At 34.7% G+C, this 16744-nt stretch overlaps 1 protein-coding gene across 3 annotated transcripts in view; it reads right to left on the bottom strand.

The window, feature by feature from the left end:
- The window catches only part of ZDHHC17 (zinc finger DHHC-type palmitoyltransferase 17), a 71944-nt gene that overhangs the window by 6408 nt on the left and 48792 nt on the right, over nucleotides 1–16744 (bottom strand). For all 3 annotated transcript variants that reach the window (XR_005104367.1, XM_037388343.1, XM_037388344.1), the window contains exons 10-15: nucleotides 15857–15957; nucleotides 8094–8218; nucleotides 6617–6679; nucleotides 5250–5343; nucleotides 1346–1429; nucleotides 796–953 (exon numbers count right to left, since the gene is read on the bottom strand). Coding sequence is in view for 2 of the 3 variants with exons in the window: in XM_037388343.1 (XP_037244240.1) it covers nucleotides 796–953; nucleotides 1346–1429; nucleotides 5250–5343; nucleotides 6617–6679; nucleotides 8094–8218; nucleotides 15857–15957 (625 nt within the window). In the remaining variant the exon portion in view is untranslated. The remainder of the gene's footprint in view (nucleotides 1–795; nucleotides 954–1345; nucleotides 1430–5249; nucleotides 5344–6616; nucleotides 6680–8093; nucleotides 8219–15856; nucleotides 15958–16744) is intronic.

A 16744-nucleotide genomic window follows, 5' to 3' on the forward strand; every position in this document is an offset into this window, starting at 1 on the left:
TCTCTGGAAAGTTACATGCTTATTCTGCTGAAGTCTGGTGGGTTAGACTGCTTTGAAAGCCACCTGAAATACATGTAGTTACCTCTGCTCATTTGTCTTGGGCAGGAAACACCTCTAAAAGAATGAACAGCTCTCACTGATGCATAGAAGATTTTGAAGTTGATGTATGTTGTAAATGATGAATATTGTAGAGAAAGGAGGAAAACCTTAAATTTCCTGAAAAGTTTTACCTAAACCTTAGAGGATTATTTTTATTTCCAGGATCTCTGGAAAGATTAAATCAGTAAGTCTCATGGTTCATTAATGACAAGTCATACTAAAAGACTTTCAAGTCATACTTGAAAGCTTTCAGTATGACTTGTCTTTCCTTAAAGAGGATAATGAAAAACTTGGGTTTTGTCAAATTACACTACAGTGATGTGACCTCAGATCACACTGAATCAGTGTAAGAAATTACTGCATCCCCTTTGAAGTCACCACCCTCCTTCTGCTAATGACATACTGCATTATTCTAAGTTTGACCCACACATCTTATCCTTTATTAGTCTTCATTGCCCTTCCCTGAGAACGGAAAGCAGGAAGTAGGCATTTCAGCCTCTTGGGGGAAAAAAAAGTGCAAGTGAATGAGAAGCGAACAATGCCTATATCCACAGACAACAGATGCCTGCCTCCTCCAGCGTGGCTGAGACACACTTGGTCTTGCATAATGAACATTAAAATTTAAATGACAGAACTATGTGATATTCTTATGTCGCTCCCAAGACTCAGCATTACAAATGAAGTGCTCTTCCATACCTGATACATCTGACACATGAGTAACACAGCCACCCACATGAAGTGAAAAACACTGTTTAGAAACATCCAAAACATCCACGGAGAACAAGTAGCAATCTGTGTAATATAGGTCCAAAATCCATCCTTTGCGTAACTTGTCTCACAATGGAAACCCCAGTCTACAGAAAAAAAACAAAGTGTCAAAAACAATATAAAAGATTTAAGATATGTTTACCGTACATCAACATGATGCCCACATTAGAATGTACTAAATTAAATAAGAAAATGACAATGTGCCAAAAAATAGTTTTACATGCTCTCTTTTCCTTTCCCAGTGCCATAAATATATAACATATGCACACACTTGGCTGTGATAAAGAAAAAAATTTAGGACAAAACCCCATCATCTTCTAACTTAAAATATCCAATACAGTAAATTATTCATACACAGTTCAATTCCAGCATAAAAATATCCAAAATTCTGATACGCCAGAAATCGGTAAAAATCCATACAAGGAGATAAAGTACTTATAAACAATTTTAAAAAAGCCAAAAAACCACATTTACTCACAAGAGATACATCCATAAATCATCCAGCAGATCATAAAAAGCAGGAAGAACAGGTATCCCATAAAATAGCGATGGTTCCCTGCTCCTAAATTTGCACAACATCAGGGATCAAATTACTACACTTTCATAAGAAAGACAACACTACATCAGAAAGTTTAATTGCTCGCTTAGAAGTACTGCTTAGTATTGTGTACAGAAACATCACTCTCCAATACTAAGCCAATGTTATTTCAAGACAGTGAAATCAGCTAGTTTACTTATGATTTTTTCTTAGACAGCAATGTCTTATTTTCTTCAATTTCTGTCACATTACAGCTGCAATTCACACAAATGCATTTCATCTGTAACCTCTTTCATGAGCTAATAAAATGGATAGACAGTATTTAGGACAATGTTGGTGACAGCTGCAGCAGCGCCCTGAACTGCCAAGAATCACACATCAAAAAATATTTTTAAAATTCCATTTAAAAAATCAGACTACAGAGTTCACTTTCTTAAAAGAAATAGAAATACGAATAAATATACAATCTCCCTTGATAATAAGCAAACTCAAGAAGCTAGCTGAAAATAAAATATCTAACAGAACTTGTAAACCAAACACATGTAACTGAACAGATGAGGCCTAACAACCTGGCTAAAATAATGAATGGGATAAAAAACATTCTACTTAAACCAGAATTTAAATGCAAGAAAATTCAGTTACTAAAAGACTGATTTATTTTTAACATTAACAGAGCTAAAAAGATGCCTCTTATGTGAGTACGTCATAATTCTGAACTACTCAGCTTCCTTCTGTTTGTAAAATATGTCCACTGTTGCAACCTTCCAAGAGCTCTAGGCTGTAAACTAAACCCACAGAGATGATAATGGGCTACAAAAGATTTGGCTGTCATCATCTACCAGCACAGCATTTACTCCTTCATTATGTCAAATGTTTTGCCTGCTAAAACAAGAGCATCCTCTGGAGGCAGAAAATAAAGTGCTTTCAGCAAGTGAACTGAAAGACTATATAAATAAGAGATGAGGAAAAATACACATACAACACAAGCTAGACTAAACACAAGACATTTCCCTGAAAATCAAACAAGTTCCTGCAGACATAAAATATGTTGTAACATTGCCTTCAATCACCTAACAGCATATGAGAAACAGTGCTGGGAATGTCCCTAAGGTATCACTTTCATTTCCAGTCTATACTTCAAAACTGTTACGTTTGAGAAAAGGTATTTTTGTAAAAAACTGAAGTTAAACGGTGTCCTAGGGGTCCATCTGAGAGGCACATGATGAGATGCTACTTTCAGCCGCATCTTCAATGATACTGAACAAAACTCTAGAGGAAATCCATCTGTATTTGGTAAAAACATACATATAGCATTCAAAACCATAAATCCATAAATGAGAGGGGTACAATCTTAGTCATAGGTTAGAAAAAAGACTTTGGGAAAGGAAAGTGGAGAAACTGCCTTTCTTCTGTGTATTAAATAAGATCTGGCAAAACTCAGCACCATTCTCTACAGTTTCACCCTGGACTGGCAGGAACACAGTTATTCTCCACAGTTTAAACAATGCTGTAAGAATTGTTGCTGATTTATTTTATATGGTTGTGCTTATATTATACATAGGTAATAACATAATAAAGATCACTGATTTTTTACTGATGGAGTTATATTGCATGATTTTGATGGTCTGTTTATTTCTTAATTTTCCTACTTTCAGCTCCTTGGAGAAGAATCTTTACTGGGGGGGAAACAGGATCATTATTCTAAACTGTAAACAAATTTCTCACATACACAAGACCTACCTTCTGCATCACTGCTATCAGAACAATAATTCAGTACAATGTCAGCATAACCCACATGACACAATGGTTTAAGATTTGGCTTTAACTCCTTCCATACTGTTACTTCTGTTGCAAGCCTGCAGTTTGTGTTTGAAACGTAACTACAAGTTTAACAAAATCTGTTGGGTTTCATTTTCAAACAACCAACTTTAAGAAGCATAATGCTATTTTGATACTCCATTAAAAGGGTAAGTAGAATCACTTTTGGAGACTTGCTCACTGTAATTTTAAATAAAATCTTGTGGGTAGGATGAAAATAATTTGCCCAATTGTCAATTTATTTTCCAAATAGCTGCACTTCTTATCAACCTCTTCAGAATGGTGAAAATATTCTCTCTCAATGTCTTTATGTGCCAAGATTTATCTCCAAAGGATTTATTTTAGAGTGTCTGTACACGCTCTTACAATATTTCTCAGTCCTATCTTTAGTAAAATTTCTATCCTTCAAACACATTCAGAGGAAGACTACATAAAACATTTCCAAATTCCACCTTTTCAGAAAGGCTCAATTCATGTTTCCCTTTTTGGCAAACATGCCATGAATGCTATTTTAAGAATGGATTCTATTTTGTGATCCTATAATCAAGAGTCACCACGTACCAGTCTGAGAGAAACAGAGAAGCCGTATAAGGTCATTTAGACCATCACTCCCTCCAGTTCAGGGCTGCTCTCATAATGTGATTTCTAATGCTTTTTTCCCAGCATACTTTCAAGCGTCTGAATGTTTACTTTTATGTCCAGTTATCCCAATCTGTACAAGACCACTAGTGGACAGATTTTGCTTTTCCATCACCACTGTTTTTTAAAAAAACATTTCCTCCATATAACTTCATCCCATTACTTGTAGACTCTCCTATTCCATGCAAACTAAGGTCTTTCCTCCCCCTTCTGCTCTTTATGCTTTTCCAGTCACTGATTAAAATGCTGGATCTTTTTGTCCCATTGACAAGTACTCCTCGGCACTCTTGCAAAACAAACTGTCACTAAACACTCTCCAAAACCTCAGAGTCTATGGCCCCCTGCTTGTGTTAACTAAAAGTCTTAGTTCTTCATTGTAGAATGTCTAAAATACTAATCAAAAGTAGCTCAGGTAGTAACATCAGTAGGAAATACAAAATAGAAAGGAGTGATAGAAGTCCATCTCAGGCTTCAGTGATCTTCTATTACAATTCAAATGCCAGCACTGACTATTTTATTCTTGATCATAATACCAACCTACTATGACTATCCATTATTATATATATTTGGAAGGATGGCAACAAAGCATTTATTGGCTGTCAGCTGTCAATGAATCCAGGTCCTAATTCCTCCTCAACTTTAAAGTTACCTCTGCTTGTGTCCTAAAAAAAATAACCCAGTGAAGCAAGATGCACTCAGTTTCTTAGCTGTGAAGTCTTCAGTGCTCCCTGCATAATAAAGGCTTTTGAGTAAGTTTCTCAAAAAGTGTGACACGGAATAGTAGCATTTAGAGACCTTATTCCTGTTCTATACCCATTCCTTTCATCATCACTGGGGAGAATAAATGACTACCTGGGGGGTCAAAAAGAGGCGAATACCTCAATAGGAAGTCATTCTGTATCTAACTGCTATAATCATGACATTTCTGAATACATATACTTTCCCATTAAATTACTGAAAATTATTGGTAAAGAAGAACATTTTTATCCTATGTACTGGATAAAAATCAGTTGTGGGATCAGTACATGCCTTTTCTGCAGACATTAAAAAGCAGTTTAGCTTTGCATCTTTTAATTACTAGAGTTTATGTTAATAAAAATGTATACATAGGAAACAATTAGACACAGAACAATTTTGAGGATGGGCATATAACAGACAATACTAATGAGAATAATGCAGAGAACTGCACATAGAAAAAAGATCAAGCTCAAGACTGAAAATGTTTTCCCTCCTACCAAAAGTCCTCAACAGTTCTTCCTCAGACTTCGGCAGAAGCTAAGTTACTCTTACTGTAAAATGAGAACAGACAGAAACCTGCACAATACCAGTTTCAGAAGTTCTTCCCTTCTTTATCTGTTAAGACATCATATTTTAGCAAATTACTCACCTACACAGTTACCCACCCACGGGCAGTGGTGATCGAACTTTGCTATACATCGATTGCATACACCACAGTGTTTGGACCTCACTGGCTTCCGTATCTGTAACCGTTATTAACATTTGTTTAGAAAAGCAAAAACCACTGACATTTTAAATAGGACACCTCCCCCTCCCCCCATTTAAATTGATTTTGCTATTGTTAACCCTTTAGAGAACTTCAAACATGATGCTAATTTATAAAGCAATCTTGGCACAAACATCTATACAACTGCATTGAAATGACTTTCATGGTATGTTTGTTATATGCAGGATTTTTTTCCCCATACAAAGTTCTCCTGTCACCTCCAGCTATTGAGCTCTGTATAGCAACCAATTTCATTTCAGTCTTTTAACAATGCAAATGTGGAATGAGTGTGAGTTCTACATTTCTGTCAGTATCATTCATAACTGAGCTCTAACATAAACTCTTACAGCTTATTTTCTAAAGACAGGAATGTGACAAGTGGGACTCAGTGGAATGTAAAATGCTAAATTACTCCCAACAATTTTGTTTTAAAAGGTTATGTTTTGAAAGAAATATAAAACGGTAATAAAAAAAGAACCAATAACTAAGTATTTCGAGACATAAATGTATACAAACACACATAGATTTTAAGGTGCCACATCTGTACATAGTTTTCCAGATTCAATTTTGGGAATATTAGCATCATTAATGTTCTACATAGGTCAAAGCATTGTAGTGTAACACTGACAACCTTGATAATTTTATAATTTTATATTTACTAGTTAACTTTCTAAAAAAGAAATAAAAAAGAAACAGCATTACATTTACTATGGTTACTTTTTTTTTCCTTAAGCAGTTGTTTTCTTTCAAATATTTTGTGGTGAAACTAAGTATTAACTAGTCCAAGAAAAATATTTGCTGGCAATTTGGCAAGCTTTATAAAAATTAAGATTCCATTTCCCCCGCCCACCCCCCCCCCCATTACTGCCAAATTGAGAAATACACTTGCTTTTCGAAAAAAATATTTTACTAGAAGCACCACATAAATTTACTGTGAGTTACAGAGGTAGTGGAATGTCATCTGTGATTTTCTTAACTTGTTAGATATATAATCAACCATCTTGGTAGATATACTGGATACTTGGATTTTGACACTAGCAAGTTATTTTCCACAGTAATTTTTTTTCCCCTCTTATTGCAGGTTTTTTGTGTACAGATATATTATTTATTGAAGACAGTGCTTAAAGTAAAGATTACAAATAAATCCTGCCCTTGAAATTGCGCTAAGGCAAAAAATGTGTTCAGTACAGGAACGTCTAATTTTGGCCTAGCATTAAGTCAGTGCTGCAATTGATTATAAAATACACTACCAAGCAGGTACTGCAGAATATACTGAGGTCCAGACTTCCTGTCTCTGCAAGCTCTACTATTGTCTGCAGGGGAAAAAAAAAAAAAAAAAAAAAAAAAAGAAAAAAAAAGAAAAAAAGAAGGAATTTAGAATTTTGCACATAAACAAATGGTGACAACCATTGTAATGGCTGCTTTTCAGAGCCAGGGTTGCGAACTCTATTCATTTCAGGTACTTTCTACACACAGAAACAACTTAAATTCAGCTGAATGTTTTTAAACCTACTTTATTAAACCAGTATTTACATTTACTTCTAAATTAATTTTAGCTTATACTTATTCCTAATCTAGCTAGGTTTAATTAGAGAAAAGCAAGCTTATATTAATTTTGATACATACTTGACTTAGTCATCTGGAATTAAAAGAATTTTTTTTAGTTGCTTATTCCAAAGCTAAAGGCTAATTCTACATTAAACATTTTGAGAAAAATTATGAAAATATGAGAAAGCACTACATTAAGGTAAGACACCTTTTATGTGTTTATACCCCTGAAAACAGATCATTTCACAATTTAGATAGCTGCAATGTAAGAAATCCAAAACATCCACAGACATATGCATCTGCCTGAAGAAGCTGCATTTTACAATTCCCATCCAGTTCTGCAAGGCTATTGTAACCACATTTAACTACTTAAGCAAGCAGATCAAATGAAGTGCGTTTTTGTGCAATTTGCTGAATCCAAATCAAAGTGCAGTTGCTAACTATTCTATTTAATTTAGTCCAGTTGAAGGAGGAGAATTTAGTCTGGAATTTACTTTGGCAAATTTGCAATAACAGAAAGGGAATTTGCAGAGTAAATCTGCACACTAACAACTCAATTGTAACCTACTGGAAAATACAAAAATAATTTAGGCTATTGCAACCACCCTTTTAAAAGGCTCATGTATTTTCATTCCTACATAAGGCTTTAATTTGAAGTAGTCTCATGTCGATCCACACAAGTGTTTTCACAAATGACCATGAAATAGAAGCTGAAAATTTACTTTTGGTGGGATGTGAGCTTCTAGGAAACATAACCCAAACCAACCAACCAAAATGATTCTACTGTTTGTTTAAATTTGTTTAAATTAAAAGCCTGGAAAGTTTTTATAAAATTAACTATCACTTTTCCCGTAATGGGTTATTTGTTTCAGGCAAACCTCTGAAATGTCACATTTTCATTTTCACCCAACTGCTTTTTAAACTTTTTATCTTGAGAATTTAAGTTGCAATTTTATTTTCTTATTTAAAATGACTAAAATGCAACTTTGGACCAGTAAGACTTAAACAGATATTCCAAATGTAAAAAAAAAAAAAAAGAAACCTGGAAGATAAGACTCTTCAACATTTTAGACCTTTTGCTATACAAAAACTTACTGAAATTTTACTGAATAGCAAACTACTCTGACCAACCAGTGGAAAGCTGATGAAGAACAAGTTTCACATATCTCATGGCTTTACCTTTTTCTTTTGTTCTTCCGTGGCTTTGATGATTCCTGGGTCAGATTTCCAGGATTTTCCAAAATTGTAGAAAAGTGCAATGCTATTAGCGAGGAATGGAAGATGTATAAAGAAAAAATTCAAATGTGTTTAAGGTCAAGGAATCTAAAGTTTAAAACCAAGTTTCCTCTTGAAAATATCCATTGATAATTCTGAAAAAAATTTAAATTAATTTTTACAAATGCCTTTAATTCACTGTCTTGTGAATTAACAAAATTCAGTGCTGCTGTAAGAACGCACTCAGTACTCAATATTTTCTACTGCTCAAACTTGAAAACTTCCTTTTCAAAATGCTGTTCTCCATGAGGCACTTGTAAAGCACTTACCCTTCTAAAGATTGAATAATGATAGTTCAGTTTTTGTAATTATTTTCCCTCTGAAATAAATTAAATTCCATGAAATTTATCTTCTGAAAGTATTTCCTGTTTTCACAATAAACATTTCAGTGCCCTATTTATAGACAGACATTTGCCTCTGTCTTCAGTGGCTTGACATTCCCGTTAAGACCACAGAAAAGACTGTTTCTAGCCATAGAAGGAATTGCGCTGCAACGACCACTGTTGCACTGCAATCACGTCTCGAGACTACTAATCTCCAAGAAAGGTAGTCTGAAACCTGGTCCTATTATAAGGCAATACCCATATTTTACATCAATGAGTTATTTTTAACATACTAATACATCTAATACTTACAAAACCACAGGCATTAGTATTCTCTGGAAGCGTTTATAAAAATCAATTACTATATAAAGTCAGAAAATAACCATTAGTTTCAAAATACATTTCCTGTGTTGAATGACTTGCCATGGAATATGCCTAGTCTTACAACACCTGACATTTCTTCACAGAATTAAAACATTTCTTAGCAGTGATGTTGAAAAAACAAGTAATTTGGACATGCCTCTTCCACAAAAGGTGGAAAACTATTTATTCTGGCAAACCTACAAAAGCCATGACCAATTTGACTAAAGATACCTGTCAGCTGTCAGTCATAGCTGCAGGGAGATGCCACATTCGACAAAACTGTGGCAGCAGAAGCCTCTATAGCATTATCTGGGCAAAAAGGACACTTATGGCTCAGGCACAAATCACTGCACACCCACATTACACTATATTCTGAGTAACTTAGATGAATATTTCTCTCTACTTCAGTAGTCATTAGAAGTTTTACTACAATTAAAGTTTTATGTTGTGCATATACATTGCAAAACCCTGCATGTAAGACTTGAAACCAAGCATCTGTACTGAACCGGCATATAACACGTTAAACACAGCAAAAAAAAACACTTTTTGCATGATTTGAAAAAAATCGGATTTTGAAATTAGAATAGATGCTCAAATTCATTCTACTATATATCTACCAGTATATTCTATTGTGTTTGACTATTCTTGGGAAAATGTTTATTGAAATCATTATGTAGTATTAAGAAAAAAATTTACATACATTTACATTGATAAACCAATCTATATGGTACAGTTAGAACAAACATTAAACAAAAACCCCAGCATTTCTATAGAGTAACAGTAAGGATCTCAAATCCTTCTGCACTGCTCTTGTGATGTGACAGAACCCCAAAATATGAATAATCATAAGTAAGGCCTCTTTTTGACTTCTGAAATGCTAACAAAGTCTCACTGTTTATGTGAAGTGTATCCCAAATAACTTTTCCTTTTCCTTCTGTTGAGGGGAGGAATTGGCTGTGAATTTTGAAGTAAAAAATACCGGCAAGTTACATTACAATTTTAATCATATACCTTCTACAGTAGAGTGCTAGTATTAACTGACTAAAGGCTAATTAATCTTTCCTCTAAGAAGCTGTTTCCAGCAAGCTTATAACAGGGGGAAAACCCCACCAGCTGTACTATAACCTAAACATTCAAGCTCTGACTTAAGTATTTATACAATCTAATTTCTTCCTACTTTTCTTCTAAAATTACCTGCTGCCAAGAATAATCTGGTTCAACTTATTTTTATAGCTAGAGAGATTCTATTTTCTTTATTAATACTACAAGCATCACTGGGTGTTTGGCTGCAACAGTGAATTTTTTTTTCATTAAACATACCTTAATCAGACATCTGTTACAAACAAAGGTACAAATGAAAAAAAATTATATGATCCATTACTAATTACTAGACATCATGTCTGGACTGTTAAGAACATAGGGGGAAAGACAATTTATTTCTTAATCCAGTAAAAGGGTTTTTATAACCTTAAAAGTATTGGAATTGTTTTTTTACTGACTAAAATTTGGACAATCCATGCGATAAAGAAGCTGTTCATTTTCTGAGCTTGCCCTTCCCCCATTTTACTCCACAACATACAGAGAGCATGAGACTCCCCACAGAGTCTAAGTTTTGCCTCTACCATGGTTGTGTCAGATAGTGTAAATGACAGTGTAAATGGTGGTGTATAAGGTACTTCTGTGCTGAAGATGGGAGATGTTGGGAGATTACATGAGAAAGCAGAGATGAGCAGTAACTATGTAAATGAATAAAGACAAAGTCAGCAGTATTTTTCATTAGTATCTTCAAAACACATTTATCAGAAGTTTTTGGCAAAACTGGGGAGAAGGGATGAAAACCAACCACACTTTGAAGGAGAAAGGAAAGTTAGAATTGTCTTCCCAGGATATTTCTGGCATCTGATGTAAATAAAACAATTCGAACTGTGGGATTCATCTCACCTACCTTGTATCTACTCAGTATGCCTTCGTACACAACAAAGAAAAAAGCCACATCCAATCTATCTTCAGTAACAAGATCTTTAAATTAAGTCAGAGAAGCAGTGCTCTACAAGTGGCTATTTTTCTCTACTGGCTATTAAAAGAGCTTAAACAACTAACTTCAATGTGGATGTCCACACTAGACATATCTAAAATTATCTTGAATTCCCCTCTGAAGTTTACTTCCAAAAAAATCATAGCAACTTGTATCACAGACATCTCTGAAAAATCCCCCATACGCAAGAAACCCTTGTAGGTTTGCATTAGCTACCAAGTAGGGAATTCCTACTCCAGAGAGAGTGCCTTATTTTGTCCTAACATCCACATTTCCAACTACACAAAGATAAATACATGACAATATTAAGGGCTGCAAAATGCATGATATAGCAGACATTCACATTCTGCCCTGTAACTAATTTGCTGCCTTTTATGAGGTTTCCCCAGTTTGTGAGAGACAAAGCAGAAACACCCATGCAACACTTCCCACTTTAGTACTAATCAATATCCTTTTATTATTAGAACAAGTACAACAGGCTGAAAATTATTCCACAAAACCACTTGCAACCAAAAAGACCATCTCATTTAAAAGAAAATTTAAACCAGACAAGCACCTCACAACCCACGAATGAGGTAAACGTGATTTTCATCCCGAACTGCAGCCTATTTAGAAGGGCACAAACACATGCACCTTCCTGCTGTCACAGCCACATGTCATACAGGAGTCTGAAACCAAGCCAAAATGCACATTATATACCAAGATGCTCCCTTCCACTAACTAGAAATCCAGCAATAAATCCTTTTCTCCTAAAGTGAAAAACCTGCAGCCAGTGTAAGCTGTCGGAGATCAATACATGCTAATGAAGCTATCAATTCATAACTGCTGCACATTTGGATCCAAGAGTCCAGGTCAGTAACAGCAGATAGCTACATGACAAGCCTCATTTGACTAGGCACTTATTAGACAAAAATCCTTTTTTAATCAACTGAAGCTCTGCAAAAGCTCTCCACCTCCATCTTCTATCAAACACAAAAAAAAATCCCTTAGTTTGCAAAAAAAAAAAAATAAATTCACTGACATCTCCGCCACCCTGGAATATTTCTATTTTTTTTTTTAAATTTAGTAGAAGTATTTAGACATGGGAACAGCAGAAGCTCCAGATAGCTGGGTCTGGGGTTTGGATTTTTTGGGTCTTTGGCTCCTCTACAAACATGGCTGTTGGATTCTCTTTTTTGCATACAAGGCTTTTTGCTGTTTTCCTTGAAGGTAACTTTGGTAATATAAATGGGATTTTTTGTTCTTAACTGCTTAACTGTACCAGTTGGCTTGTTGCAGTTTTAAACCACTTTTGTAAGCACTTTGTGAAAGCATGAAAATCAAGAATTCTTACATCCAGTTTTTAAAATGATCCCTAACTGCAAGTGTGCAGTGTTTTTCTTTCATCTAAAACCCATCAATACATGAAGTATATTTGAAAAAAGATAATCAACACAGTATTAGTCAATGATACATTATTTTTAAAATTATAAACCGGCTTTTATCATCTCATTATCTCAGCTTTGCAAGTAGTATCCCATACCAAAAAGCCTAATTAATGAAAACTGCACACCCCCATTTGCACTAAATGGAAGTGGTAGAACCAAAAAACCATACTGTAAGTATTTTGGGTTACAGCAGACCCTGACATCTTAGAAAACCAGAGCAGTATAAGAACCTTCCGACACAACAGGCACTGTTTGTTCAGCTGGAACTGAAAAGACTGCATGAGCAACTAAGGTATGAACTTGGCACACGTGCCCTGAACTTTTACAGGACACGAGAATGTTCTACCTCTAAATGCTAATGAAAAAGAATGAAATGTGAAAATCTAATTTCAAGTAATTGAAAGTGTGCTTTTAAATCTCTCCCCCCCCCCCCCCCCTTAAAAATAAACCTAAATTAAAATACAGTGATATTGTGTGTAGTATTTTTGAGGTATTTCCCTTCTGCTCTGCAAACAGCAGAAGATTAGAATACACCAACCAAACAGGACATAACTGTCCTCAGTTATGGGCAAAATACAGTTAAAGAGAAGCAGCAAAACAGTGGCAGGGAGCATAGGACTATAGACTCATATATACAGAGATCATAACCTCCTCACTCCCAGCAACAATGGGATTTCTATTTTAACAAATATACCAGACTCAGAAGCTGCTGAGAAAAACCTAACAGAATGAAAATATTTATGAATGAAAAAAATGTAGTATGCTAGATTCATTTAAACTGTTTTGAATTTCCTTTCAAGATTGGCCTTGTAGAAGACACATCGTTAAGCCTTGTAATTTATAGATATTTTTCACGTGACCACCCTGAAATTCAAGAAAATGCACTGCTGATCTTCATGTTTGTTTACTCTTCATGATACATTGTTTCGAGTGCCCTTTTCTGTCTCATTAAAGATTAAACCCAGAAGACCAAATGATCTTCCAGACAACTTCAACATAGCTGCAAAAGAAGAAAATTCTTACCTAACACCTGAATATTACAAGTTACACTTGCAGCAGTTAAGACCTTTGTATTATTTTTAATATGAAGATCCAGTAAGGCAATTTGTGATTAAGGTTAGAAACTTTTTTCCTGAGCAAAAGATGGTCAGAATTTGTGAAAACTACCAGGAGAGATTTTATCACTTGACCGTTACAATACTCTGGTCTGCTGTAAGTAATCATATAAAGCTGTAAAAATACAACAATCCTTTCTCCAACCACAATGCTGTGCTTCATGCTATAAAAATAGAGCAGGTATGTAATTTCTTTTTTCCAATAAAGCTACAGGGCAATTTTCCAGAAGTAGTAAAATGAATTCGGAATCTTATTACAAAGACTTCCAATTAAAAATCATCAATTAAAGGAAGATAGCCTCAAGCGCTAAGTCTCTAAAACTTCTCGTCAAAGAACTGTGTCAGCTCTAACGAAAGCAATTAGTAACTGAAGTTTTTAGACTACTACTTCTGTGTGCAGAAAGACTGTTGTGAAGGTTTTGAGGCACCTACCTTAAACTACAGCAGCAGTACAGTATTTTATTGACATCCTGAAGTCAGATTTATTAGGATAGTGAATTGCCTATGGTTACTACTTCTAGTGGACAATGAACATTATTCTGTGACCAAACACCACACACCCCCAAACTTCAACTTATGTTAATCAGAACAGCTAACAGAAATAAAAACCTAAGCAAGTTGGTACAAATATGAAGAAAATACAATCTTCAGGATAAAAAGCTATTTACCAGCCTTAAGGGACAGCTTTCCACATCAAGATAGAGGCCACCATCAAGCAGTGTTGGCTGTGCAGCCATTTTTAATATGGTGAAGGACTTTGATTTCAAGTTGCATATGTTCTCTAGATTTGGTTCAAGCTGATGTTAATGTCAGCATTTTACAGTAGCTCAACATTTGCAACCCACGACATGCAGTAGTTTTAGCAAATATGAGTTTCTAAAGGAAACCTACAAGGTACGGAGAGCTAATATAAGTGAGATGGCGTAGTCACTGTAACTGCCTCAGAAACTTTTGTTTTACTATTTGCCAAAAGTCAGGTTTTCTTAACAAAAAGAACAGAAAAGCAACTTCAGTCTAGAGGCATAACATATTTGACAGTTCTACTCTATTCCATAAAAACTGGAGAATATATATACACACACTTTTAACTACTGCTTTTCAAAATGTTTTTCATATTACTTTTCCATATTCACTTCATAATCGCTTTCCTCATTCTGCAGTTACTAGTAAATGTAATTGAGTAAAACCACAGAAAATAAGTCCAGGCAGAGACTGGGAGTAGGATCACCGTGTCTACATAACTATTTCAAGACACACACATGCTAATATTGATCAAAATGTTTTTATTGTTTTTTTAACAGTGACTAGATTTTCATTTTTACTTTTTTTTCAAATGTCAAATAGCAGTCATCTCCAGTCACACGGAACTGCTATTACTCACAGCAGCACTTCTGTAAATGCTGTCAGAATGGAAGCCAAAGGCAGCATGGAAGCAGGGTCTCCTTTCTGCTCTCAACCCAAAAACATGAAGTTCATTTAGCTAAGGCTGGAGCACATATTAACAAGATGATAAAAGGGTTGCACTGCTATTATCCTATCTCATGGTAATTCCTTTGAGGATGAAAAGAAAACCAGTTTCCAGAAAAGTCAAGCCAAGATCCATCATAAATATTAAGTTAACTTCAACTATTTACAACTATAAGAACTGTTTTAAACATTTAATAAAACACTAAATCTCTACTTTGTTTTCACGGTTATTGTAATTGCAATGCCAAAGGAAGTTGTTTAAAAATTTGAAACTATTTCCTTAAGGTGGGTAACTGACATTCTTCAGTGAAATCTGAATCAATTTCTACCCCTGTGAGTACAAAAAGATGATATCTAGACAGTCAAGACCATAAATAGATGGGTATACACTGAATCTCTAGAATCTACTGTTATTAATGTATACATGTTCAAAGACTGAAAATACAGCTAACAAATGTATCTGAAGTTTGTATGGAATGGATTTTCCAAAATCTTTACAAAGATTTACAAAAATACAAACTATAATGCTAATTCCACTGGAATTGATATGTACCATGAAATTACCTGCTGCTTTTCAGAAAAGCAATGTTTAAGGATGCAGTGAATTACACCTTGTCACCTTAGAGCCAGAATATATTTTATGGAGTTGCTTACATTTCCCCCACTTAAGAAAATAGTAATGCACAGGAATTCTTCAGACTACTGTAAGCCGACTTTGAGGAAAATCATTCAGTTACTGAAGGGAAGCAATAGCATGCACATTTTAAAAGCAATAAAATAATCACCATCAACATAGAAAGCAATGTTTAATGGAGATTGCCATTTTAAAATTTTAGTTTGTTTTCTTACTCATATATGTAGGATATATCTAGGTATTACAACACACTGCTAACATGAAAAAATATTTTTTATTACTATACACACAAAGAAAGGATATCATTCCAAAACCAGAAGAACCATGTCACATACATCCAGAATTTCGTTGCCAAGTATATTCCTAGAGGCAGTGCACTGTGCATGGAGTGATCAAAGAATGACCTGTAAAGCAGGAACAACGTCACATACATTTCAACTCACAAAAATGTAAATCCTGAACTACTGCTTCTGAAAAACACTTGCCATTACAAAACATACTATATGGGATTTGCAAAATATGCCATAAAAACATTTCCTCACTGTTACCTTTCAAGTTCATGAGAAATTCCTGTTTTCAACCCATCCAGAAGAAGGGTCATGACTGAAAGTTATTTAAGTAAAATTTATACATTTGCTTTTGAAGTGTATTGCAAGAATCGGACAAGAAATGTAGAATGAGTAAGTACTCATGCTAAAACTACACTGTGAAAACAGTTAGAAACCTGTGAGATTCCTAGCCTACATGGACAGTGGTTGCAAACCACATTTACTTATGAGATTTCAGGGCTAAAGGTATTTTGGAAACGCATAAAATGAAAATTATCCATTAAAATTACTTCAGCAAGAAAAAAAAGCTTTAGAGACTTCGGTGTTATCAGCCTACATATTTGAAATATTTCAGCTTCTTGAATCTTTTGCTTCTGTTACAGTTGCTAATAGAACATCAGAAAAAAACCCAGATTAATTTATTTCCCATATCACTAGGATTTCCCAACTTCTACGATAGAATGCTCCTACTTTAATAAAGAAAAAAAAATTAAGCCATCAGAATTATTTCCCCCTTCTTATACTCTCACATTTTAAAGACTATTCTGAATAAAGTTGAATATAGTTGAGTCAAAGCAGATGATTAGGTTACTCCATAACCAAGAAAAACTTGCTAATCATATCTAAAGTCACACTCTAAACT

This window comes from Falco rusticolus, chromosome 5 (genome assembly GCF_015220075.1).
Source record: "Falco rusticolus isolate bFalRus1 chromosome 5, bFalRus1.pri, whole genome shotgun sequence".
In the NCBI taxonomy this organism is placed as follows: domain Eukaryota; kingdom Metazoa; phylum Chordata; class Aves; order Falconiformes; family Falconidae; genus Falco; species Falco rusticolus.